Here is a 25,885-nt window from a genome sequence, read left to right as displayed (position 1 = left end):
CTGAAAGAAGCCTCCATACACTGGATGTACGGAGGGCAGTTTTGTAATATGTGAACAAAACTAAACCCTTAAGGAAAACAGACCAGCTCTTTGTTTCCATAGTACCTGGTACAGAAGGCTATCATATCTCAAACGCCATCTTCAGATGGATAGTGAAATGCATACAGCTCTGCTATTCCCTATCCAAAAGAGCTTTACCTTTCACTCCAAGGGCTCACTCTATCAGAGGTACTGTGGGCTACCTTAGCCTTCATTGCAAACATCCCCCTAGACGCCATTTGCAAAGCAGCTACATGGAGTTCCATTCATACAATCAACAGCATTATTGAATTGACACTCACTCTAAAGCAGATTCACAAGTGGGACAAGCCGTACTAAAACATCTATTTGCAGCTTTACCTTCTCTCATCCCACATCCGTCCCCAGATAATGCTTGCTAATCTATGCAGAGCATGTGATCTAAGCAGATCCACAAGCCTCAGAAGGGATACGTTACTCACTTTAAACATATTTCTGATGCTTGTATCTGCTTGGATTCACATGCACCCAACCTTCCTCCCATTCTGGAGTCAAAGCTGCATAGATGTTTTCTGGTCTATCATTGTTTCTGCTTTATCTGTACTCATGCTACACTTCATGCAACTTCATTTCAGAAACAAGCAATCTGAGGAACCTCGACGCCTTAAGGTCTATGGGTACAGTACACATTAAACTAGGGGTAGTATTACTAAAACACCCTGTCGAAATCCGTTTTCAAGTTTCGTAAACAAATCTTGTAATACCAGATGTCGGACCATGCACAGCATGTGAATCTAAGTAGATACAAGCATCAGAAATACGATTATGTTGAGTAATGTATCCCATATATACCTATATGCCCTAAACTACTCTGATCCTTATCATCTAGGATATCCCATTTTAAGAAATTTGTATTTATTATTTGTATTTATCTGAAGGAAGAAACAATGTCTGTTAGGTCTAGTCTGCAAGTGGAGTAATCACATCTGGGCGCTTTCTAATAAACTTGTGGAGAGATGGGTGTAAACAAGGACCAAGTTGTGGGGAGCCAAGATGGGGTACATAGAATGGGTACAGCACAGACACAAATAGCATGCATTATTTGCAATTATATAAAGATGTCGATGAGCGTCACATTCTGGTGCTGGAGGTGATGACAGTAGGTCTCAACAGGAGAACCTTCAAATGATATCATACTCTTCTCTAACGTGACCATGGAAGCATGGTTGGTGGTGATATTCTTGATGTTTGGAGGGAGGGAGTTCTGGTGTTAGGGAGCAATGAGGTGGAATGAGTGGAAGCAGGAGCCAGTACACAGTGTGTGTTAAACATAGAGTTTGAGCAGGGCTAGGCATGTGAGTGCAAGGAGGAGAGGAACGGGAGATAGCCACATTAATGTGGGGGGAGCATTTAACGGATACGTATGAAGAGCAGGTACCTCTCATTCTGGATATAAACCCCAAGGCTCAATTCTTCTAAAAGAATAATTGGTGTCAAAGTCCACTTCTTGAATGTTCAGTCCAACTTAAAGAAAACACAGTTCCTCAGTCTTCTGAAGGGAACCTCTTACTTGGTCCATGCTTCAGCTCATAAACAAAACACAGTTTCCCCAATCTTTTGGAGGAATCCTCTTCCTCTGTCTGTGAAGTCAAATGTAGTTCTCAGATTTTTATCAGGCCTGGTTCACTACTCTGCCAGACTCGATTACATACATTTGAGTTCCAAAAATGTTTGCTTTGTCGTTTTTCTCCCTTAATCCTTTTATACCTTCTCTGGGTCTCCCAGACTTCTTCTGGGCTCCAGCCCACTGGTTATAGGTATATTTCCACTGATGTAGGTCTTTTATCCTTATATACTTCACTTATGGGCTTCTCCGCTTGCATATGTGTCCCACACCCTGTTATTCTGTGGGTTCCCTGTCCCTGCTTCACCTAGTGTCCACTTGGGCAGACCTGGTGTACTCTCCTGCCAGGTACGGTTCCACAGAGGTTTACTCACAAAGTTTGCATCAACTTTTGCAATTTCTCCGTTATCCCCTTTTGCTTTTTTGGGATGTATTTATCTCACTTTAAGTTTGTATCAACTTTTATTATTCTTTTGTTATCCCGTCTTGCTTCGCTGGATGTATTTACGCGATTTACAAAGTTCTTATCAAATTTTACAATTCCTCTGTTATCCCCTTTTGCTCTTCTGGATTAAGTTGTGTTCCTTTACAATCCAATCGGCTCCCTCAGTGCCCCAATAAACAGTCCAAAGCATTCCCTATGTGAGAAACCAGAGGGTATTCTCCCCTGTAGAGCCCTGGAATCCCTTATTCATGTGGCCAGGACACGGCCATCACTGTTGTATCTAGTTTGTGGGGGTGGACTAGTGGAGGAGGATCACCTGGGTAGGGGAGCCCGGGCTTATGATCAGGGAAATATCCAAGGTGAGACGTGGTATTATGCCGAATAAAGGGATAAGGAAGACAAGCTTCCTCAAGCTTTTATAGGTTGTGCCACCTCAACCTCCCTTTCGCTCAAAAGATCTCCCTTATCCTAATCTCAAGATCTCCCTCATCCCAATCTTATGAACTTTTAGTATCTGATAGATACCCTAGGAGCCCAAACCCTGTTGCACTTAAAACCCACGACTCCCAGAATCCTTGTTCTATTGCTTTCCACTCAAATATTCCCCATCCTTCATCTCCATGTTCTTCTGGTTATTCCTTCCGAACACCCAGTTTACTAGGATAATACACTACCATTCCCACACTCCCCCTTGTTTATTTCAAGATAGGGAACCTGGTCACTCCCGTCAGTCTCACAAATCTTATCAGTTTCACCCTTCTAAGTTTATCAAACCCCCTGTTACATACACTTTACTCTTATATCCCGTCCCCTCTCCTCTATACTGCATGGGCGTCCCTTCCAAGAGACGGGAGACAGAACCTTTTTCACCAAAAAAAACCTTCTTCCCCTTTAAATTTAGAGGCGCCCGTGGGTGTGGCCCTGGGCGCATGCGCTGCCTTGATTCCGCCCTCCGGCGCCAAACCTCTGTCCCCTTTTCCGCGTCGATGGGAACGGTCCGAATTTACCAGCACTCCTGGGTTTGGCTTCGGCCATGTAATTTCCCGCGCGGATACTTCTTCTCTTCTGTCTTTTTTGTCTTTTTATCATTCAGGTGCTCGGTCCTCAGGCGTCACGATCCTCCCTGGCGAATGTCGACTTCTACAGGGTTCAGCAGGTGTCCATCCTGCGACGGACTCTTCCCGACTGAAGACCCCCACGCCCGCTGCCTACGGTGCCTGCAGACTAGCCAGGTGGAGGGAGCTCTTCCAGAGGTCGCCTCCAATGGACCTAGAGGACTTCCTCTATCATCGATCAAGGCCCAAGGTAGGGCTGCTCTTTTCCAGTGCACCCCGCAAGGGAGACTCTTTTCCAAGGACTTGCCCGCGAGGAGGGACCGCTCAGGTCCTAGTACCAGCACAAGTACCAAGGCTGAATCAGCTACCGGCCGCCAGACCGAGGGGTCAGTAGATTCTCCCGGTGACAGTGCTGAGGGACCGGAAGTTTTTTTTTACCGGTTCTTCACCCGAGGCGCTACGCCCTAGTACTGGCAACATGTCCGAGGGGGCGCCTATATACAGTTCTACCGGCAGATCTGCCGAGGGCGAAATGCCTACCGGGCCTTGGCCTGAGGAACAGGGTAAGCCCCATGATCCGCACTCAAGAGTCCTGGACAGGGTGGGGCCCAGTGAGCTGAGCAACACGACGCAGGCACGTGGAAGGCAGCTTGATGAAATGGCCGCTGTGCCAGAAAATCCAGACATCCGGCCGACGCTGCTCCAGGGAAGGCAGCAGGTGGAGGATCGTGTGTCAAGGTGGGACTGGTGTCAACCAGGTATGTGGCCTACAGGTTACCCTTTCTTCGCGCAAGGCAGGTTCCCGCTGCGCCCATATGGGCAAGCCACGCAACGGCTCCAGCAGCCCCTCGCTACCCTGTCAATATAACCTACCATCAGGTTCTTTGAACGGTTCCTCTGGCTCATGAAATCTCGTTAGATGGGGGACATCCTCAGGGATGCCATTAGGGGTGTGCTCCCGCCAATGGCTCCGGCGCCACAGGCTCCGGTGCAGACGCACCTAGCTCCTATTCAGCCTTATGACCATGTGGTTCCGCAACAGCCACCGCCTTCTGGCTCCTGTCTCCACACCGCAGCCCCCGGCTCCCAACTCCCCTCGACCGGTTCCTGACCAACACGACCCGCAAACAAACACAGGTGAGGAGGAGGACCCCGACACGCCATCTTCAGCCAAGGCCTTCCACAAACGTCTGGCAGGGCTGGCAGAGTACTTGGGCCTTCCTCAACCCGAGGTCGAACAACCAGCAAAGGGTGTCCTTGCAGAAGTTGTCACGCTACGCCCGTGACCAGAACAGGGATCCCAATGCAGAAGGACGTAGTTGCCTTGGCCAAGAAGGGTTGGCTCAAGTCCCACTCAGTCCAGCCGGTGAACAAACGCCTGGATGCCAAGTACAGGCAGATGGAGGTGGATACACTTTTTGCTATCTGCCCATCCTCAGCCACACTCCTCGGTGATCGCTGCAGCATCACTATACTCCAAGCCTCGGTGGTCCTCAGCCTCCTCCTCTGTGGCACTGCTAGTCAAGGAGGAGAAAATCTTGGAGGCGTACGGGAAGAAGCTGTATTCCAACACGTCCTTGCACCTTCTTCAAGCCAACGCAGATGCTATGCTGGCAGCCGTTAAGCAGAGGCTGTGGCGGAAAATTGCGTAATTCCCCCCAGAGCTTCCGGCACAGAGCTAATAACGATTCATGGCAGGATTGGCAGAGGCCAAGATGGTGACACAGGACATCATGGAATCCACCGTGGCCCACACCTCTAGCTGTGCCATCTGCATTGCCATGGACATCAGAAGAACAGCCTGGCTCCGTGCTACAAAATTCAACCCGGAAGTACCAGGATCGCATCTTAGATCTACCGTTCGAAGTGGGTGACCTCTTCCACTCCACAACGGACGAGGAGCTGGACAAAAAGAAAAACAGCTCACAAACGGCCAAGTCTTTATCCATCTTGACAAAGAATACGGCCTAAACGTACACCCAGTCACAGCAGCGCTCGGACTAGGGGCATACATACGGAGGGTTCTGCTGCTTCCAAGAGCAGAGGTCCAGGCAGCCTGACCGTCCGCCGACCCAACATCGGCGCAAACAGAAAGTGGGGTAGGGGTAAGGTCTTTTTCCAGTCCTCTTCCTACGCAACAGCCTCAGAGGGAAAGAAGGCATGACACGCCCCTCCGGATCCACGTGTCTCCGGTGGGGGGGGCAGGCTTGCTCACCATGCACATTTCTGGCACCAGAATTTCACGGACCCCTGGATCCTCTCAGTAGTCTCCACGGGGTGCCGCCTCCCTATCCCAGCCTCTTCTCCCTCCTCCCCTCCACTCCCACAGGTTGGGACAGCACCTCTTTTGGCGGAGATCCATTTGTTCGTTCAGAGCCAGGCAGTGGAGGAAGTCCCATTGAGGCTTGGGCTTTTACTGCAGGATTTTCGCAATTCAGAAGAAGAACAAGGCGGGCCTGAGAGTTGTACTGGACATTTCCACCCTCAACCTCTCCCTACCTCTACAAAATTTCAAGATGGTTACGCCAGCTTTGATAGCGGAGACATTGTGCAAGGGAGACTGGATGTGCTCCCTGGATCTGAAGGACGTGTACCTACACGTCCCGATCTGGCAGCCTCATCATTCTTTTCTACGATTCAGAAGCATGGGCTACCATTTCCAATACAAGGTGCTTCCTTTCGGCCTCAACTCTGCCCCCAGGGTCTTTACCAGGCTGGTGAACACAGTGGCGGCCCTCCTCCGGTCTCAGGGCCACCACATCTACACGTACCTCGACAACTAGCTTGTCAGGCAACATCTCCAGAAGCAGTGCACCATACTTCCCACTCTCTTATGAACAGAATCCACAAGCTGGGTTTTTCACTCAACCTCAAGAAGTCGCAGCTGCCACCCACGCAGAGACTGACCTTCTTGGGCGTCATTTGGGACATGTGCTCCAAGAGAGTTTTCCCCTGGGAGGACAAGATCACAACCCTCAAGAGGGCCACCGCGCACTTCCTCGGCCCATGTGGTACCAACACCTAATGGGTCTCATGGCAACAGTCCTCTTGGCCGTCCCCCACACAAGACTCAGCATGAGGAGGATACAGCTGCACTTGGCAGCCTCTTGGAACCAGTAGCGAGGCTCTCAGTGGGAGATGATCAAAGTTCCTCCATCACTTCACCCGGACCTCACATGGTGGTCCAGGTACGGCAACCTGCGGCTGGGCAAGCTCTTCCGACAACCTACACTGCAGGTCACCATCACCACAGACTCCTCTCTCGAGGGTTGGGGGGGCCACCCTGGACAACTACTGCGTCCATGGCACCTTGACCCAGCAGGAGCAAGATTACCACATCAATTGGCTGGAACTAAAGGCGATCTGGCTGGCGCTCAGAGCCTTCCTTCCAGTTATCGAGGACAAGGTTGTCCTCATTCAGACAGACAACTCGACCAGCATGTTCTATATCAACAATCAGGTAGGTACCAGATCCCCCCCCTGCTGTACAGGCTCGCAGTCAGCATGTGGCAATGGGCTATGGAGAACAACATCTACCTCACGGCTGTCCACCTGCCGAGGGAATCCAACATGGAGGCAGACAGGCTCAGCAGACTGGATGCCGACAACTATGAGTGGCAGTTGAACGACCAAGTACTGCAGGAAATCTTCTACAAATGGGGACACCCCCAGTTGGACCTCTTTGCCTCCTGGGACAACAGGAAGTGCCAACTGTTCCCTTCCTGGCAAGGTCAGGGTCAGGGCTCCCTGTGCGATGCATTCCAGATCCAGTGGGAAGGAATGACAGCATACGCCTTCCCGCCCACACCATTGATACACAGGGTGATATGCAAGATCAAGGAATCTCAGCACCTCAACATCATTCTAATAGCACCGTGGTGGCCGGCCAGGCCATGGTTCTCAAAGCTGTTCAGCCTCTCGGTGAGGCCGCCCATACGCCTCCCGACGGGCCCAGCACATCTTCTGGCACAGCAGGGGGGCAGGGTCATCCACCCGCACCACAGAAGCTAGCCCTCACAGCGTGGTTCCTGAGCAGGTCAAGCTAGGTCACCTCAGCCTTTTCCAGACTAACCTAGAGATCATACAGAGAGCCAGGAGCAAGTCTACCAGGGCCCAGTATAAGAGCAAGTGGACCAGGTTCTGTCACTGGGCAGACTCTAAGGGTATCAACCCCCTTGCATGTACCTTGGACGACGTGATAACCTTCTCTGCACACCTCGCCCATTCATGCGTGCAGATAGACACTTACCGCACTTACTTTGCAGCCATTGGGGCTTACAGCAACTCGGAAGAAGAGATTTTTTCCTCTTCCAACCCGATTGTCAGGAAACATTTGACGGGATTCGCCAGGCTCTACCCGCCCATCAAGAGGCCACACCCTGTGTGGGACCTCAACATAGTTCTGGGTGCCCTGGCACACAAACCATTTGAACCCGTGGCATCCGCGGACATCAGGCTGGTCACCATTAAGACAGCCTTGCTAGTCGGCCTCACCTCAGCTCGCAGAATCGGCGAAATCCAGGCGCTGGTCGCTTCAGAGCCATATACTGCATTTCACAGGGATGAAGTAGTCCTGCGGACACACCCAGCATTTTTGCCCAAGGTGCCTTCTGCATTCCATCTGAACGAAGAAATAGTGCTACCTATGTTTTTTGCCGAACCCAAAGGTGAGGCACAGAGAATTCTGCTCTGTCTTGATGTCAGGCGTGCCCTGAAATTCTACTTGGACAGGACCAAGGGCTTCCGCAAGTCGGACACGCTTTTTGTCACCTTTGGCGGATCAAGACCGGGGTATCGGGCCTCTAAGGCCTCCATAGCCCGTTGGATGGTCTCAGCCATCAAAGAAGCTTACGAGGGACAGCACAAACCACTGCCGGTCAACATGCACGCCCACGCAGTCAGAGCCAAGGCAACGGCCATCGCTTTCCAGCGGCATGTCCCCTGGCAAGTCCTAAGCAGGCCACATGGGCAACCCCTTCGGCTTTCTGCAAGCAGTACTGTTTGGATGCCAGTTCTAGATCAGATGCGGCTTTCGGACAGGCGGTTCTTAGAAACCTGTTTGCTTAAGCAGGGTCTCTTCTCCACCATGGGGCTACACTCAGTTGTAATAGCCCATGCAATATGGAGGAAAGGGGACAGGACGTAAGAGTAATTATAAGTTACTCACTGTAGTGACTAACATACTATTAGTCCTTAGTCCCCTTTCCTCCATACGTCCCACCAACCTCCCCTCTAATAAAACTGGTGTCATTAGGCAATGTTAATCTATTGTCGACGCTTCTATGGGGGCTGATGTGTGGCACTCGGAGGGTGGACCCAGCAAACCCTCGCTGAAAGAATCGTAAGGCCAAGGACAATAGCCCAAGTGTGCTGCAGCAGATGTCAATGGTACACGGAGCACGTTGACGCTGATAAGCAGGAGCGAGGGAATTTCCTGCTACCATGGTAACGGCCCTTGATCTGGTTATAAGGAAAGCCAAGCAGTTCATCACAGCCGGTGGGTCGAGGGGAGAGCCGATAAGAACCAGGCTGTGGTGAATGAAAGACGCAAAGTAGTAAGTTGAAGCAAGTTCAAAGAACTGTAAAAGTGTTGAGGGGAGACTAGCTGTAGAGGGTACCGGCACCACGTAGGTGCTAATTCGAGAGACTCTGGTCGATCCCCATCTGAGTAAAACTACAGAAAGCAGAAGGCTATAGATGAGCCGCCAAGATAGGTCAAAGTGGTCATACAGGAGGTCAAGCAAAATCCCTGTACAGTCGAAAGCCTTTGATCTACAAACTATTAAGCAAGCAAGGAAAGTGCATCCCGGCACATGAGAAGGCAGGGGAAGTGAATCCTGAATACATTGAAAGTGAATGTAAAGGTGAAGTTTGCAAGTGCGAACCTGGAAGAGGGATGCTGATGAGAAGGGGCAAAGTCTAAAGTCCCAAGAAACAGTGTTTTGACAAAAGTGAACCCGGCTGAGGGATGTCCACTGGAACTGTTTAAAAAGGACATTACAACTAGCGAATGCTGGAAGAGCCATAGTGAACCCGGTGGAGGGAGGCTAGCAGTCGAGAGAGATCAGAGCCCGAACAAAGGAGATCAGAGGGGTGAAAACCGATCACCCAAGACACCAAGGAAGGGTCAGTGCCCAGAAGAGGGGGACCCAGGGGTGAAGAATCCTCACCCAGAGCAAACCCGGGAAACAAACTTTCATTTTGTGGAAGAAACTTTTGTTTTGTTATTGAATACGTCAGGCCCCCGAAGGCAAGAGACTTTCAAGGAAACAAGACTTGGCCATTGACGGTCCTGATAGCTGGAAGTGGAACTGTCGACTTGTGCTGGGAAGGCTTGAGTGTGTGCTGTGCTCCATGGTCTCACCTTACTCCATGCTCAAAACGTGGGGAAGGAAGACCCAGGCAAACACATCCTAACATATTATTTGTGAACACTTCTTTCTTAAGATCTATCCCAGACTCTTTTTGTATTAGTTGTAAGGTTTGGCAATAGGTTTCTTAGTATAGGCCCTTTTATTTGACACGACTCCACGAGGATTGCCTTACTTTTCATTTTTCATTTGATGGTCGACGCTTGCTCCCATCTTAGATTTAGGTTTAGATTAGGTGTTTTTCCAACTTTAATAAACACCATTGAACTGTGATCACTTGTGTCTGTCTTTACTGTTGCCACCATGAGTCCCTTACATCTATCTTTGGGAAGTCTCTGGGTGGCTTCTGGTCTCTTCTGGAGCTGGAACACAGCGTTTGTGTTGCTTCTGCGCTCGGCATTCTGTCTTGCAGCTTCAGACTCACTCACGTCTCTTACTGCTTGCGTCTTTGTTCTCAGTCTGCTTTCGACGGTCAGGCTTCTCTTCGCCACCGGCCAGGTCAGTGTTGCTTGGACCTCTTGGAAAGTCACGTCTCTCCGCATCCCGGCTTCCAGTCTTCAGGTCCCTTGCCACAGAACCGGCATCTGGTTTCTCGATCCTCCATGGCTGGCTCTTCCCTTTTTAGGTTGAGGCTGTTTTGCCAGCTAGGTTGAGGCTGCCTCTTGCAAGCTGTACCGGGTGTGTTGGTTCCATGGTGGGCTTTTGCCTCTTTGTTCCATCTTCTTCATCTCAGTGGTATTTTGTATTAAGCCTGGGTAAGTTTCACTCTTCCTCTTCCTAGTATGGCTAATGAAAGCCTCTACTCTACTATAACACATAGTTATGAGGGACCATATGGGACCGAGTGGGTATAAGGAGAGTGGGGATACCAAAGGAGTAGGTGAATACAGCGTTCTTCCAGGGCCTTCATCACTGGTCCCATGAAGGGTTTCCCTCCCCATGAGATTCACCCACTGAGTGCCACTCCCAAGGGGGACTATCGGGTAGCTGGCCCCATGGGACCAGTGACAATACCCTGGGATTCGTCACAGGGGTCATAGTTAGTCCTATTTATGCAGGGGCGACATCAGATCTGGAGCTGAGGAAACAGAGCATCGAAGAAGGTGGTCATCGCGCTACACTATACTCTCTGGTGAAAGTTTCCAGAATAGCTTGTGCTGCAAAATAGCTTTCCAGATGAGGAATCTGTGAGCAGAAAATCCATAGAAAGAATATTATCAGCAAGTCATTTTTCCCTTTGTCTCTACACCACTCGTGTACTAGCGCGTTACAAATAAAATATATCATATCATATCATACCACATAGGTGGTGTCTCCTTTTAATACCATAATATGCGCAGGTACCCATCTTTAATTGTATCCTGAGGGGATCTTAGTACATCTCTGGGTAAAGTGATCGGCAGGTTTGTGAAAGGTGGTGAAATATTTCAATACGAGTTTTGTTGAAAATATAGTAAAGTAGTTTAACCACATGTCTGCTCTGTTGTCTCCAGTCTCTCATTGGTGTGCCGCTTTGAACAGTTGGTAGAATTTTCTGTTCTTGAAACTCACTTGCTGTTTATTGTATATTTTCCTCAGGTAACTGTAACAACATCTTTCGTGCAGGTACTTGGACAGGTAAGGGAATCCTGTTATCCTTTAATGTTTGAATTCATGTTTTGGTAACGTCTCATCTCTTCTCCAAAACCAAAACATTGTTAAATTCTGAATTGTACTGCAAGTCATTCAAAGTCTACAACGTCTTGCCATGGCAAACAATATTGTGTATGGTTGATGTAAAGTCCATCATCGGACCATGTGGAATGAATGTTGATGAACCGTTGGACTTGACATTTGTTTGAAGAAAATATGTGCACAAGATACTTTCAATTGAAATCCATCAGCCTTGACAACTTCTTGAGTGTGTCAAATGACAATGTTTGTGTAACACAAAGCACCTCATTGAAATTATATACCACCTCAACACTAACTGAGTCCATCATTTTTTACATCTTTGCCTTCCATACAAACGGATCACCAATTTTGTGTATTCCTCTTCATCCTGTCTGAGTCTCACTTATGTATCTGGAAGGTTTGGGAGTTAAACGATGAATCAGAAATGTACGAGAGAATATGCAGATGCTGATAGCACTGTTAAATCCTCACTTCTAAGTCAAATACTAGGCAATACATAAATCTATTTCAATTGTGTCTCAGATTAGGATAACCACCTAGAAATAAAACACTCTTTGATTTGTTTGAACTATGGGGGTTTTCAATTGAGCCCTCCATTCACTCGGACCATCCAAGGAAGTTGGATCAGTAATAACTCCAAGCAGAAACTATTTGCCTTGATGGGTGCTCTTTGGCAGGATTTCCAGTCGAAGGACCTGCAGGTTACTGGCTATTGCAGATGGTTGGCCTCAGTGACCAAGGGACAGTAACGAATGTGATTTTAAGTAAGATAGTTGGATGTTACTGATTAATTCAATCAGAGATTCAGTTATGGTAGATTGCATTTTAGAAAGTAGTGACTCTTGGACATTAAATCCAGATTTTAATTTTTTCAACTGAGTTGTAGCGAACTAAGAAATTAGTATTTGTGTGTGTGTACACACACAATTGCCATTTTTTTGTTTCTTTTTCACAAATTGTCATTTGTTAGTTGCAATCAAATTAAGATGTCCATACAAATTCAGTGCAAAATGCAATAATTTAAACTGGATTTGATGTGTGCGTTAAGTGAACTAATGGCAGGTTTATTTTGAATGCATTATCATAGTACGCTACGTTCCCATAACAAGGATTGTTTGCATCTCGTGATTTATTTTATATTCATGGTTTTAGCATAACGTAGTGGAGAAAATGCTTTTTTTATTTTACACTTCAATTTGTTTTCTTTTTTAATTCATAATAGTGTACAATTCTTTAATTGATACTTAATTGTTCAAATATGTGACCAACTAGTGAAACACTGTGTGTTCAGGAGTAACATGGTGGCTATAATTGAATTCTCATTTGTGGCATTGTTGACTAGTCCAATATTAATATGTTTGTATATAGCATTTTCTGCTGGATTTCCTCTGGTTTTACGCTTTCTGGTATATTCATTAGTGCCCAACTTCAAATCTTATCAATATCAATACTCCCCTACCCTGCCAGCCCTATTGAGGTCATTCTACACTCTCTGCTAATATATCCGAATCAGCATTGAGGGCGAACGTTTCCTAATGTTTTCAGATGGGCAAGCTTGTCCTTCCATCTCTCAATATTCACTCAGCTCGCTCCTCTATTGGCCATTCTCTTCTTAAGTTCATGCACCTTTGCTTTGACCCATGCCCTCTATTACATATTTCGCCCAGAATGGGTACCATTCCCAATGCATCAAATGAGCAGTATCACAGCGCAATTTGCTAGGTAACTCTGTATATTTGCTGATTACTTTGACACTTGTATAGCAGAGCTGGCAATTTAAATTACACTGTCCAAAGAAAACGCAGCTCACACTACATTCTTCTCTTGGGCTCACGGCTCTCCCCACCCCACTTAATTTCTTCACAGACAGTTCCTTTGTTCAATGGGGCTAACAGAGACCCCATCAGTAATTATATCCACTCTTAAAAGTGCCAAGGACCTCTGTGGTACTGTTAGTCAGGAAAAGCTGTTTATTTGTCAAATAATTTCAACCAGTTTATCTGAATTATACTTTTAATGAGCTAACTATGTTCTGTTTTGCAAGTACCAGTATGTGGTTATTTTTCTGTTCAAGACAATCCTTCTATGTTTTTTTTGTATTTCTTTTATTAAGTGTTTTGGTTCAGACCTAAATTGTATAAACCTTTCACTTGCACAAAAACGTAAAATGATCACACAGAAATATTGAGAAAAAAAGCATTTTTACATACAAAATTTTAAAGAAAAACATCAGGATTCATCAAGATTCATAAGAACATATCACATCAGTGCTTATAGCACACTGTTTCCTCGAGTTAGTATGCACCATCACAACAGCGAGATTTTCTTCAATAACAAGGCAAGGAAGCAACACAAAGCCAAAATCAGCGACTGTCCCTGGCTAGACATTAAACTGGTCCAGGTAAATTCATCGACAGTTTCCATCCCCAAATGAGTTACTGCATTGTCTCCATGTTTTTCAGTAAACTTCAGTGTAGGTTAGTCTGGATCTCACACTGCGAACTATTTTTAATTGTGTAGTGAAAGGTGCATCATATTGGACAAACACAAGAGAACACTTTTGAAAATATACATTATCACAAAGCCAAATGGAAAATCTTGTTCTATGACCTGGTGGCCACAACCCATGTACTGATCCCACATTTCTTGTAACTCGACCCTGAAAGTGACAGATATCCGCACACTACAATTTTCCACCTAGTTTGTCCCCTTCTCTGCCTGCTACAGTGTCATTCACGCTGCTTCGTTTCTAGTTAGATGTTTACGCCAATGAACAATAAATAGTTCCCTCGAGCCTGTACATCACAGACCTGCTGCAAGACCATGCTCTCTACTTAGTCTTCAGAGCCCTCTTTGTCCTTAGATTGTGACTGTATTATATATTAGCACCTGGAGGGAGGTGCTGTCCAATTTGGAAGCAGAGTCTGCAAGTAACCAACTGCATTCCATTCCAGACCTATGTGCCCCTCTCTCCCGGCTGTCATCTTGGTGCTGGTGCCCCAGCTTGGGTCCCCTTGCTTCCCTTACCTGGATCACCAACCGGAGTCACCCAGCCCATACCCCTCACCCCACTCGTCTACGCACCTCCTGGACCGCCTCCGCCTTGGAAAATGTTATTTCCAAACGTGGATATATGTTTTTGTAAAGGAAGTAGAAATGCGTGAATCGTGCAAAACCTGTCTCTAAAAACAATAAAGATTAATCAGGGCCTGGTGTGCCAATACAGATAAATGGCACTTTTGCAGGCGGGATGGGCTGGGATGTTGCACCCAGAACTACTTGGCTTTAGCTTGATGGGCGTTACCGGCCCTTTCCGCCACTATATTTAAATCAGTTGTATCAATGAAAGGTAAGGGCCATCTTTTCCATCTGACTACCTAAAGTTGCCAATTACGCTGCCTGCCGCAACAACATACTCTGTACTTGTTCTCAGCTCTGATTTTCCTCTAAAATTATGAACTTTTTGATTTATGAACATTTCTAAACTTCTCCTTAAACAGCAAACAATAAGTTGAACATAAAATATTTGGGGACACTGCATCCAGCTGCACAGAGAATTGCACTGAAAACAGATTGTTTTCAGAGCCTTTTTATCATATTTATTTTGTGTTTGTATTTTTGTTTCCTTTTATGCAGGTAAACTTTTACAGACTATTCCATGATGGCCGCCGGGGTGACGAGCTGCGTCTAAGCCGAAATAAGCACTTTTTGCAGCAGTATAAGCGCGGCCAACGAGTGGATCACCCCCCCCCTACGCCTCCCGCAGGCTCAGGACGACCTGCAACATGACTTTTGGGGTGCCGAGAACGCTGAGGAAGAGAGAACCGCATAGACCGCCCCTCCCCCATAGGGAGATTCCTGCCGCCGAGCCGACAACTACTCCGGAGCAGAGCGGGAGGGCTGCCGGGCACTGAAGCCGAGGGATAAGGAATCGAAGTGGCGGGGGCGAACTCCCTCCCCTCCCCGGTGCTCCGCCGAGGCATTGCGACCCCAAAGGTATCTGATCGCAAGCGGCTGCGACCACGGGCGGTGGAGCGGTCATACCGGCCCCTCCCCCACCTCCATCGAAGGTGCCCGGTGCCCGATTCTCGGGGCGCTGGGCCCCTAGTTCCGCGCTTGGCGGCGGAACACACGAGAACCCCAAGGATCGCGGGGTCGTAGGCGCAGACGATCCCACAGAGGGGAGGGCGCATTCAGCGCTGAAAGTTGGCGAGCGCCTCCCGCACAGAGACAGTGCGAGCTCGGAAGGTTCAATGCCTGGCTAGAAACAGCCCCCCAGAGCTGAGCGAAGCGGTGCAGTTGAGGGGAAACTGGGCCCAAGCTAAGTGATCTCTCCTGGCACTCCCACATTCAGCAGCCGGAGCAATACATTTCCCATAGGGAAGGAAAACAGAGACGGAAATCGGCTGTGGGGCAAAGAGATACGAGCCCACAGGCTGCAGTAAAGGCGCCCAAGTGGACACAACCAGAGGGCAGAGGGGACACCCCAATAGTGAGAAGGGAGAGCCCATCTGAAAGACGTGACCTGCGTGGGGTGCCCCCACGGCCAATATAGGAAACCCGGACTGGGAAGGGGAACTCATTCCAATAGGAAAGGGCCCACCTAAGCAGATTCCAACAGGCACGGATTCTACAAACGGGTGTGACCCGGGACGATCCAAGAAGACAACTCCAAGAGCACCCAGGGGGTACATCACTAAGCTCACAGCGGAATAACAGAAGCCCACACACACCCCAGGAAAACAATCATAACATGTCAAGGGTAAAAAGCAAAAATATCGCTCCCCAACAGACCCCGCAGCCCTCAAGGCAAGACGCAAACATCCTTCAACTGTGGTCAACGGACACTACGCCGCAAGCTAAAGGGAAGCCTCAGGACAACCAACAAGGCGAAGGAATGTCACAGACGAACCTCCATCATCCACCCTCTAGGGATGACATGCAATCATGGTTCCAGGAACTCCAAGAAAAATGCATGTCCTCAGTACAGGAACAGTTCATGACGATGAAAAATTACATGAAACAGGCGGTTCAGGACCTCAGGATCGATGTGGCTAAACTGGAGGAGAGAACAGACACATTGGAAAGAAAGGTCCAGGGGATCGAGGAGGAAACGCAACAGACTAGCGAAACTCAGGAACACTTGGTGAGACTCACCCATAACCTTGAGATGCAATGTGAGGATTTGGAGAACCGCTCCAGACGCTCTAACATACGCATCAAAGACATGGCGGAAACAGTACTAGACAAAGATCTTATGACGGCTGTGAAGGAGGTGTTCAAAGATATACTAGATGCATCTGAGACAGATACAATCGGAGTCGACAGAGTCCACAGGGTCGGACCAAAAAGATCTGGAGCACCGGGGGATAGACCACGGGACGTTCTGGTGGCGCTATCCTCATACCCACAAAAAGAACAAATACTGAGGAAGGCCAGAGAATTGGATCACATCAGAATGAACGGACAGGAAATCCAACTGTACCAAGACCTGGCCCTGGTTACGCTGCAAAAAAGAAGAGCGATGGCCCCATTAGTCAAGGCTCTGTTGGCAAAAGAAATCCAATACAAATGGACCTTCCCTTTTGGGCTGACTTTTACATGGGAGGGGAAACAGAGAAGAGCGGCCACATGGGAAGAGGGCTTCAACGTAATGAGCCTGCAGGACGATGGGGAGGAAGCGGATCAAGCAACATCCAGTGGGGAACAAAGGAGAAAACCAAAAGGATGGGAAACGATCAAACAAAAAAGGCCAAACACGGGAAGAGAAGGCCGTAGGAAGCTGCCATGATTGGAGGAAAAGGAGAAAAATTAGGCCGCGGGCACCCTGGCGGCTGCCGCATTAAGCACCAGTGAGGGGGGACGATGAGAACAAGAACAGCTGTACGAGAGGCAGAGACGGCGGCCCGGGATTGACCCACCGGCTTGGAATCGGGTAAGGAAAGACGGTAATGTGGGGTTTAGGATCCCCCACAAAAATTCCCCCCGAGAGGATGGAGGGCAGGGAGCTGTGGGCGCAACACCCTGGCATCAGTAGGAACCCTCGCCCTACTCGGGGGCAACTTGTTTGGTTTATGGTTATCAGTTGGGGGGGTGAGTTCAGGTGGAAGGGAAAGGGGATGGGAACACCAAAACTAGAGCAGCAGCAAAGGAAGGGATACCAAGTACTTTGAACATGAGCCTTATTAAATGGGGAAGATCACCATTGTGACTTATAACATAAGGGGGATGAATCATCCAACAAAAAGGGTGAAACTGGAGAAACTGCTCAAAAGGGAAGGGGCGGACCTCCTGTTCCTCCAAGAAACGCATATCAGAGCTAAGGACGAACAGAAAACCCGGTTAAGGGGATTTAAAATTTGGGCCCAGGCGAATGCAACAGAAAAAAGAGCGGGGGTCCTGATAGCAGTGAGGGCTGGAAGGGACGCCATATTGGAGGACGCCATCACAGATAAGGAGGGAAGGTATGCGTTCGCTAACGTGGTGTTGGAAGGGCAGAGGATCACTCTCACGTCAGTATACGCGCCCAATGTGGGACAGGATGGCTTTCTAAGAGGCACCCTGGGAAAACTGGAATCCTTTGCAAGGGGGGAGGTGATTTTGGGAGGAGATCTAAATTTGGCATGGGACCCAAAACTGGACAGAAGTACTGGGAGTGTACATGGCCATGGGGCACCGTCAAAACGCCTCAAGCAACAAATGGACCAACCAGGGGTCTGCAACCTGTGGCTCTCCAGATGTTTCGGACTACAACTCCCATGATCTCCTGACATTGACTATGCTGTACAGGCCGGATGGGAATGGTAGTCCAAACACATCTGGGAGCCAAAGGTTGCAGACCCCTGACTAGCCCTAAATGATGTGTCGAGGGAACTCAAGGGGGAGCAAAGTGGGTTTACATACTTTTCACATGTGCACAACTCCATGTCAAGAATTGACTACTTTTGGGCATCAGTGGGGCTCATGGGGAAGATCCAGGGGTTGGAAAAGGGGGCAATCGCACTTTCGGACCATGCACCCCTGTGGCTCGATCTGAAACTTCCTGGGAAATCTAGTGGTCTGTGGAGGTGGCGATTACCGGGGGACATAATCCAGGACCCGGTTACGGGGGAAACCATAAGGGAAATGATAGAAGAATACTTCACGGAAAATGACACGGGGGAAGTATCTATGAGCACAGTCTGGGAGGCGTTTAAAGCGGTGATCCGTGGGAAGTTAATGGCACTGAAAATCACGAGGGAGAAACAGAGGTATATGCGGGAAAAGGAACTGGAAAGGTCAATAACAGAGCTGCAAAGGAAAATCCTGACACAAACCACTGGAGCTCTAAAGAGGACGCTCAGACACACTCAAGGCCAACTAGAGTTGCTGCGCACAAAAGGAGCGGAAAGGAGCATGCTGTACCTAAGACAAAGGTACTACATAAAATCAAATAAAGCAGATAGGCTACTAGCGAGACAACTCTGTGCCAAACAGAAAGACATAACGATCAAAAGCATCATAGAAACGAACGGGGAACATCTCACGCGCACACAAGAAATAGGGGAAGTGTTCAGAGAATACTACCAGAAACTGTACTCCACTGACCACCCGGAGGCAGACGCACAGGACACATATCTGAAATCCCTCACCTTCCCGCAAATCTCAGTGGCAGACAGGCAGGCCTTAGAGGACCCTATTAAAGAAGAGGAAGTTAGAAAAGCAATGAAGGAACTCCCACAAAATAAAGCCCCAGGTCCGGATCGCTACACAGCCCCATTTTATAGAAAATATGCGGATCTGCTGATCCCGGTCCTAACCGGACTCCTAAACTCATTTAAAGAAAGGGGCAATGTGACCCCTACAATGAACGAAGTGAAGGGCCTAGTATTTCACAAACCTGGGAAGGATCCTTCATACCCAGCTTCATATAGACCAATCTCCCTAATTAATATTGATGCCAAAATATACACTAAGATATTAGCAGCAAGACTATCCCCTCTTCTCCCTAAGTTAATACATCTAGACCAATCAGGCTTTTTCCCAGGAAGACAAACCCACGACAACCTTAGAAGGATCATTCACTTGGTGGAAAAGATTGGCATAAAGCAAACCCCGGCAATTCTACTTGCACTGGATACAGAGAAAGCATTCGACCGGGTTGAATGGTCCATGCTATTTAAGACCCTGCAATTCATGGGATTTGGGGAGCACTTTATTGCAAGAATTAGAGCGAACTATAACGCCCCAACTTGCAGAGTGGCCATCAATAGGGAAGTAACTGAAAAGGTATGCATATCCCGAGGAACAAAACAGGGAAGCCAGCTCTCCCCATTATTATACGCTATCTTTCTAGAAACCCTTCAAATGAAATTAAGAGAAGCCACACAAATTAAAGGGATAGATATGGCAGGCATACAACATAAGGTAACCGCATACGCGGATGATATGTTGTTAGCATTAGAGGAGCCGGGCCGAATGTTGGCGGCAGCAGTTGGGGAGCTGGAAGTCTTCGGGGCCATCTCCGGTCTAAAAATGAATAGGAACAAATCGGAAATCCTAATACTGGCGGGAGACAGGGGGGAGATGGAGAGAGAAGCGAAAGCACTCAATCTCAAGTTAGCAGCGGAGGGTATTAAATACCTGGGAATAACACTAACACACAGGGTGGAACAGCTATATAGTAAAAACTATCCGCAGCTCCTTACAAGGATACGCAGAGATTTGGAAAGATGGTATCCCCTGTTGATCTCCTGGTGGGGCAGGATTCAAGCGGTAAAGATGACCATCGTCCCAAGGCTACTGCACTGTTTCCAAGCCCTCCCGGTGGGGGTACCCCGTTCATTTTTCAAAACACTGTTGAAGGTAATCACAACCTTTGTCTGGAATGGGAAAACGCCAAGACTGGCCAGGGCTATCTTAACCACGCCAACCAGAGAGGGTGGGATGGCGCTCCCTCATTTTCAGAAATCCTACCAAGCGGCCCAGTTAAAAGTACTACGGGAGTGGCTGGGCGACGATACACAACCGATCTGGGGAGCACAAGACAGGGCAGTGGCAAGAACCCCGCTAGTGGAACTACTCTGGAAACAGAAACAACATAGACACCCCAACATAGGGAATAGCGAAATAATGAGAACAACGATGGAGGCGTGGGACATCCAAACACGAAAGGGTTTAATGACCACCACGCTAGGCCCTTTTACCCCCATATGTAGGAACCCGCAGTTTCCGCCGGGGATGGAGCAGGGGACATATGAAAGCTGGGAGGAGGCTGGTATAACAAAAATTGGGGAAATGTTCATCAACAAGGAAATTACATCATATGAATCATGTCCCCCGCTTCCAACACGCTCCACTCGGGATAAATATAGATATGAACAACTCAAACACTGGTTAAAATCCCCTGATATCACGAAGGCAGCAACGAGAACCCTCACTCCATTCGAGAAATACATTACAACCAACTCAGGGGCAAAGAAATGGATATCGACTCTATATTCTTTTATAAATACTCAAGACAAAGAAATTAAATGGTCATACATGATCAAATGGAAGAGAACTCTGGGAGAGGAACCAACGAGAGAACAGTGGGAGGATCTTTGGACTTTGATCCCCAAAATGACCAGATCAGCACAAATAAGAGAAATGTGGATTAAAATTGTGACACAGTGGCACTACACTCCTGAGAGACTCCACACAATGTTCCCAAAAACGTCAAACCTTTGCTGGAGGGAATGCAGAGAGGTGGGGATGTGGAAACACACCTGGTGGGCCTGCAAGGGAATAGTGCCGTTCTGGGAAGAAGTTAAGGGAGAAATGGGCAAAATATTTCCAGATGTGGGACAACTGGGTGAGGGCGTATGGTGGTGTGGGTTGAGAGATGTCACAGCAAGAAGATATAAAAAAAGCACAATGGAGAAGCTTTATGGGGCTCCTCATTGCGGCATGGACAACAATAGCCCAGAACTGGAAAAAGAAAGACACACCTCTGATTTTCACATTGCTTCAAAAAGTCTGGGCACAGCTAGCAATTGAAAGTCACACACACAATCCAAGGAACGAGGGACAAGTTTGCTAAGGAATGGGGTGGAGTCCAGGAGTATCTCCAGTCAGACTTTATGAAACAATGGTGCCCTCACAACATCAAGGTCACGGACATTTCTAATGCATAAAGTGATCCCAGAACCAAAACTCAAGTGTCCCCAGGGTGTTGGGGGTAAATTGGGGGGGAAAGTTGTTACAATGTTTTATGAATGTTGATATCGGAAAATAATAAAGACAATTATAAAAAAAAAAAAGTTTTACAGACTTTCATCTCATTTATATCTTATTTCGGAAATACACAAAAATGTTGTATTGTTGCTCATTTTATCTCTTGGCTACGAATAACAACTGGTTATATTAAAAAATATTAGCACAAAATTGCTTTGTCAGCTGTCTTTGTTTTGCTTCCAGCTCCTGCTCCTTTTGGCCACCGCCATCCCGAGCTTATGAAAATCTGAAATAGCGTGCTGGGCGAAGCCTGCTGATTAAGGGCGCAGGAGTGTTGGGCTCCCGTCCGGCTTTGTCAGCTGCCTCCATTTTGCTTCCCTCTCCTGTTGGCCACACCCCCCAGCTTAAGAGGATCTGCAATAGCCAGGTAGTAGAGTTCTTTATTAGCCCCCCGTGTCCCCATCTTACCAAGAGAATAGAGATGCAAGACCTGGTTTGCGGATGCTAACAATGGCACACAGTCGAGCACAAACTCTACCCTGTTAGGCAGAAACCTGTGCAGTTCCCTTAGGGACCACTGCAAAAGGCTTAAGACTACAGGTGTTGGCAGTAAACCCAAATGGTAGCAGTCTGTACCACCCAGATTTACCTGGTAGCTGTGGCTGAGCAGCCAGACTTCTCTCAAGAAGAGTTAGACAGTATATAGAGTATACAAGATAGGTACCAAAATACAGTAGCTCAATACATGAATGCTTTCCCTCCTGAGGCATGCTGTCACAGTTGACATTGGAGGATTTTTCATATTTTTCCGGGATTTCAAGCTGTTCTCTGTCTTAAATGGACAAGAAGCCAATAACCTCTGAGATGTGCACCCAAATTTGCACGTTATGCTGCATTGATTTTCAAAAACACTTTTTAATCTTAGATTGAGTATCATAAAAAGTAGTTTGTACATAGTTGTAGTGCTCTGGGACGGCATATTGACAACATGTGACCCTTAACTTATTTTTGCTGAATATGAGACATTTAAGGTGACATGCAAAACCACCCTTGAAAGTCAGTGAAGTCACGTTAAAGTGTTGGTTGAACACAAAAAAAACTAAAATTCGGCATAAGATTGGGCCTGCTCCTGTCAACCTGCGTCAATCTCACTTATCTGGGAACAAATACACAGAACCACAATCCCATAGCACCTATGTTTCAAACATTACGACTGGGTCAGATTAGATCATGTCTTCCACAGGGAATACAAGGTGGTCTCTGATCAAATCAGGTTTACCCTGATCTGCATAGGAACTGATGCAATTAACTCCTTTACCCGAGGTGCAGTATCAACTATGCTTGGTCGAACTTGCTCTTTTGTCTCTTGCAAATACGCACTATGCCCTCCAATCTAAGGAGCTCTTTAACACTCTTAGCTCTCGGTAGGGACAATGATGCAACATAATTCCACATTTCAAACCATAAACTATGACAGGAATAGCCAACCACCCGCCAGAATCAGTTACCAAGGAACCGGAAATTGGGCACTCTAGCACTTATAACCGAGTTACGAAACAGAATGACTTTGTTCCTCCACAAGAGAATAGCTTCTGAAGCAAACTAGGAACACGGCCAGGCAAGCCCCTGCAAGTGACATTGAGTTTTGGCCGCCTGTCACCATCACCCCAACCGCAGACCAGATAAAGACTAGGAATAGGGCAACCTCAAATCCAATGAGACTGCCAAGCAGGGAAACACAACCTCGGCCTAGTAATTCAGAACAAACTCTGCACCAGACAAAGAAGTCTCCTGGAGAAAATGAACTGAACTATTATTATAGATATGGTCAGCTCAGTGAGTACTGGGGGAAAATCAAGAACAGGGATCTCCGACCAAACCGCAACAGACACACACCGATACGTTGACACTCTCCTCTACACCAACAAACAAAGGAACGCAGCCCCTCGATCAATTATTTCAGCATAGGTGCACACATACCTACACACCTCCATGATCACCTCAACAGCCTTTAGAACGCAGCTATACACAAAAAGAAATTGGTCTAGCTGCATACATCCTCATACACAAGCTGCACTACTGACAGACTCAGAGGTCTACAGCCTTGATGCACACACTCTACTGGTGCCACACAACCACTGCATTAGAATGCAGCTACACACCTTGTAAACCACACTGGCTGCACACATATTGAGTGCACCCAAGCACTACTTACCACCCAAGGCTCTCCACTGACCTGGACTAAGGTCCCTGCGGGCATTCAATCCACAGCACTTTGAGATCATACCAATAGTATATAAGGAGCTATACAAATGCAAAATATAATAACATAACAACCACCAGCAGATTGGTGAAAACTCTGGGGTCCGAAGAAAGGCCAAATATAAAGTAAGCCTCTTTGCAAAATTATTTCTTAGTCAATGATACAAATTAGAGACTGTCTGTGGGTACTTTTAAGAGTGTTGAAAGGGATATTATTTAGTAGCGCAGCTCTGCAAGTTTAATGACTATCTCCAATCCCATGAACAGAAGTAATGGGTAGAGTTGGAAAATGCAATATTCGATCCAGTTGCAGAATGGCTATGGCCCCCAAGATCATCAATCCAAGAGAGGGCTTATAGGCACCAGGCCTGGAGTCCCCTTTGGGAACTATGGAACAATAGGGGTGAAAGGTCTGCATTCGTGGCAATCACCACTCTGCTGCATATGGGCCCTAGTATTTTCTCAAGCATTCCTCAAGGAGTTACGATTTCAGAAGTGGTTTGAGGCGAGTTTGGAGATAGTGGAGCTCACATTTCAGAATTAGAAAATGCTTTGGGGATAGGGTGATTGGCAGTATTTCAATATTTACAACTGAAAGGCGTACTTTCATAAAGGAAATGGATAAGTCCCATAACTAGACCCTTGACCCAATTCGAGCAGATATTAGATCACTATGCTTGGAATTATATCAGTCCCATATAAGATGATTTTAAATGGTAAAGTAAAGGCTTTCACAATGGAAGACCAATATGGAGATGGAAATGCCCAACGCTTTGTGGCTGCAGATTTGTGAGCAAACAAACAGAACCTCAATATCCAATCAATTCAAGCTCCATGGTTTGAAACTGGCTTTACAGATGGCACCTGCCTCCGATACGAATAGCCAACATGCATCTGGGAGCTGGTGATGCCAATTGGAGGAGTTGCAGAGTTAAAAGGTACATATTTCCATATATTGTGGAAATATAAAGCTATTTAAGTATACTGGGTGGCAGTCTTTCCATGGATCAAACAATTTGAAGGGGTAGATAGAACTTGTCACCCTTTATTGCTTTTTTTTTTATTTAAGATGGAGGGGATGAGCATCCATGATTATCACACATGGTGCATTATTTATTGTTGGCTGCCAGAGCGCATTTGGCTCAGTCCTAGAAGTGGTGTACCCCTCGTACGCAACAAGAATGGTTGAGGAAAGCAGAGGAACAATATCATGTGGAAAAGTTAAGAGTGTCTTTAAATGAGCCAATGCGAAGAATTGAAATGGAATGCAAGGCATAAATTAGTTTTCTAAAATCGATTAGCAGAGATTGCTAATTAAAATTTTATTGATTGGCAATTTTCTTCATCATCAACAACTATATTCGGCCATAAGGCTTTCAAAGTACAACATAACACAAAAACGCATTACAAATCAATAATCAAACCTCAAGAATTTCAACCCCAAAACCAATCCCGAGGTCCGCAGTCCCTAATTCAAGTAAATTTTCATGTGTTGACCAAACATACAGAATCTCCTCCTCTATGGACTGAGTTCCGGACCCTTTTCCCCAGGGGAATTGTGTTAGCACCAGAGAGAAAAATGGCTTGTGGAATAATTTTTTGAGGATCTCCGGAAGTGTGGAGAAAATATGGGCCGATTTCAATCGTGCTGTGAGGTGACAGGTAGCGTCTTTTTTGCAAGGCCCAAGATACGATCAGCCATATTTCTGTCCCTCAGGTAATTATGTATGTGATCAAATGTGGACCCATCCTTATAGTTAGGTCTTGTGCACTTAATAATGTCATCACAAATTAATGATGAACATCTGCATACCACACAAAACCAGTAGATACATTTATTGGTGAGCGATTCCCTGGATTCTGGGTAAACAGAGTACTTTGAGTACCCTGTGCAAGAAAACATGACCCCCCCCAATCCCTTTCATATTAGTGTATTCCACTCCTTGCCTGTATTGAAATCTAGCACTCCCTTGATTAGTGCTTTCAATTATTGGATTTTGTTTGGCATTGCCCATCCCTCCCCCTGGCCTGCTACCCACATGCATCCCTCCAGACCTCTGGATCACCCGCTCGTGTGTCACATGCCGTGGTGGATGGGAGATTGTTTACCCTTGGAATGGGGTCTGGACGAGGCTTCATGGAGCCCCTTCTCAGGCTGGACATTGATGCAGCCGGTATAGTCACTGGTAGCGTCAGGCAGATTCTGAATAAAGACCTTGTTACAGTGAGGTTTAGGTTGGGA

At 47.2% G+C, this 25,885-nt stretch overlaps 1 protein-coding gene across 2 annotated transcripts in view; it reads left to right on the top strand.

Moving 5' to 3' along the window:
* PGAP1 (post-GPI attachment to proteins inositol deacylase 1) overlaps positions 1–25,885 on the top strand; it is a 1,466,013-nt gene that overhangs the window by 1,002,137 nt on the left and 437,991 nt on the right. For both annotated transcript variants that reach the window (XM_069615724.1, XM_069615725.1), the window contains one exon: positions 11,092–11,130. In XM_069615724.1, the coding sequence (XP_069471825.1) occupies positions 11,092–11,130 (39 nt within the window). The remainder of the gene's footprint in view (positions 1–11,091; positions 11,131–25,885) is intronic.

Source organism: Ambystoma mexicanum, chromosome 9, assembly GCF_040938575.1.
Source record: "Ambystoma mexicanum isolate Mex_15411 chromosome 9, UKY_AmexF1_1, whole genome shotgun sequence".
NCBI lineage: Eukaryota > Metazoa > Chordata > Amphibia > Caudata > Ambystomatidae > Ambystoma > Ambystoma mexicanum.
The sequence above is the reverse complement of the archived record's forward strand: the minus strand, read 5'-3'. Positions and strand labels throughout refer to the sequence as shown.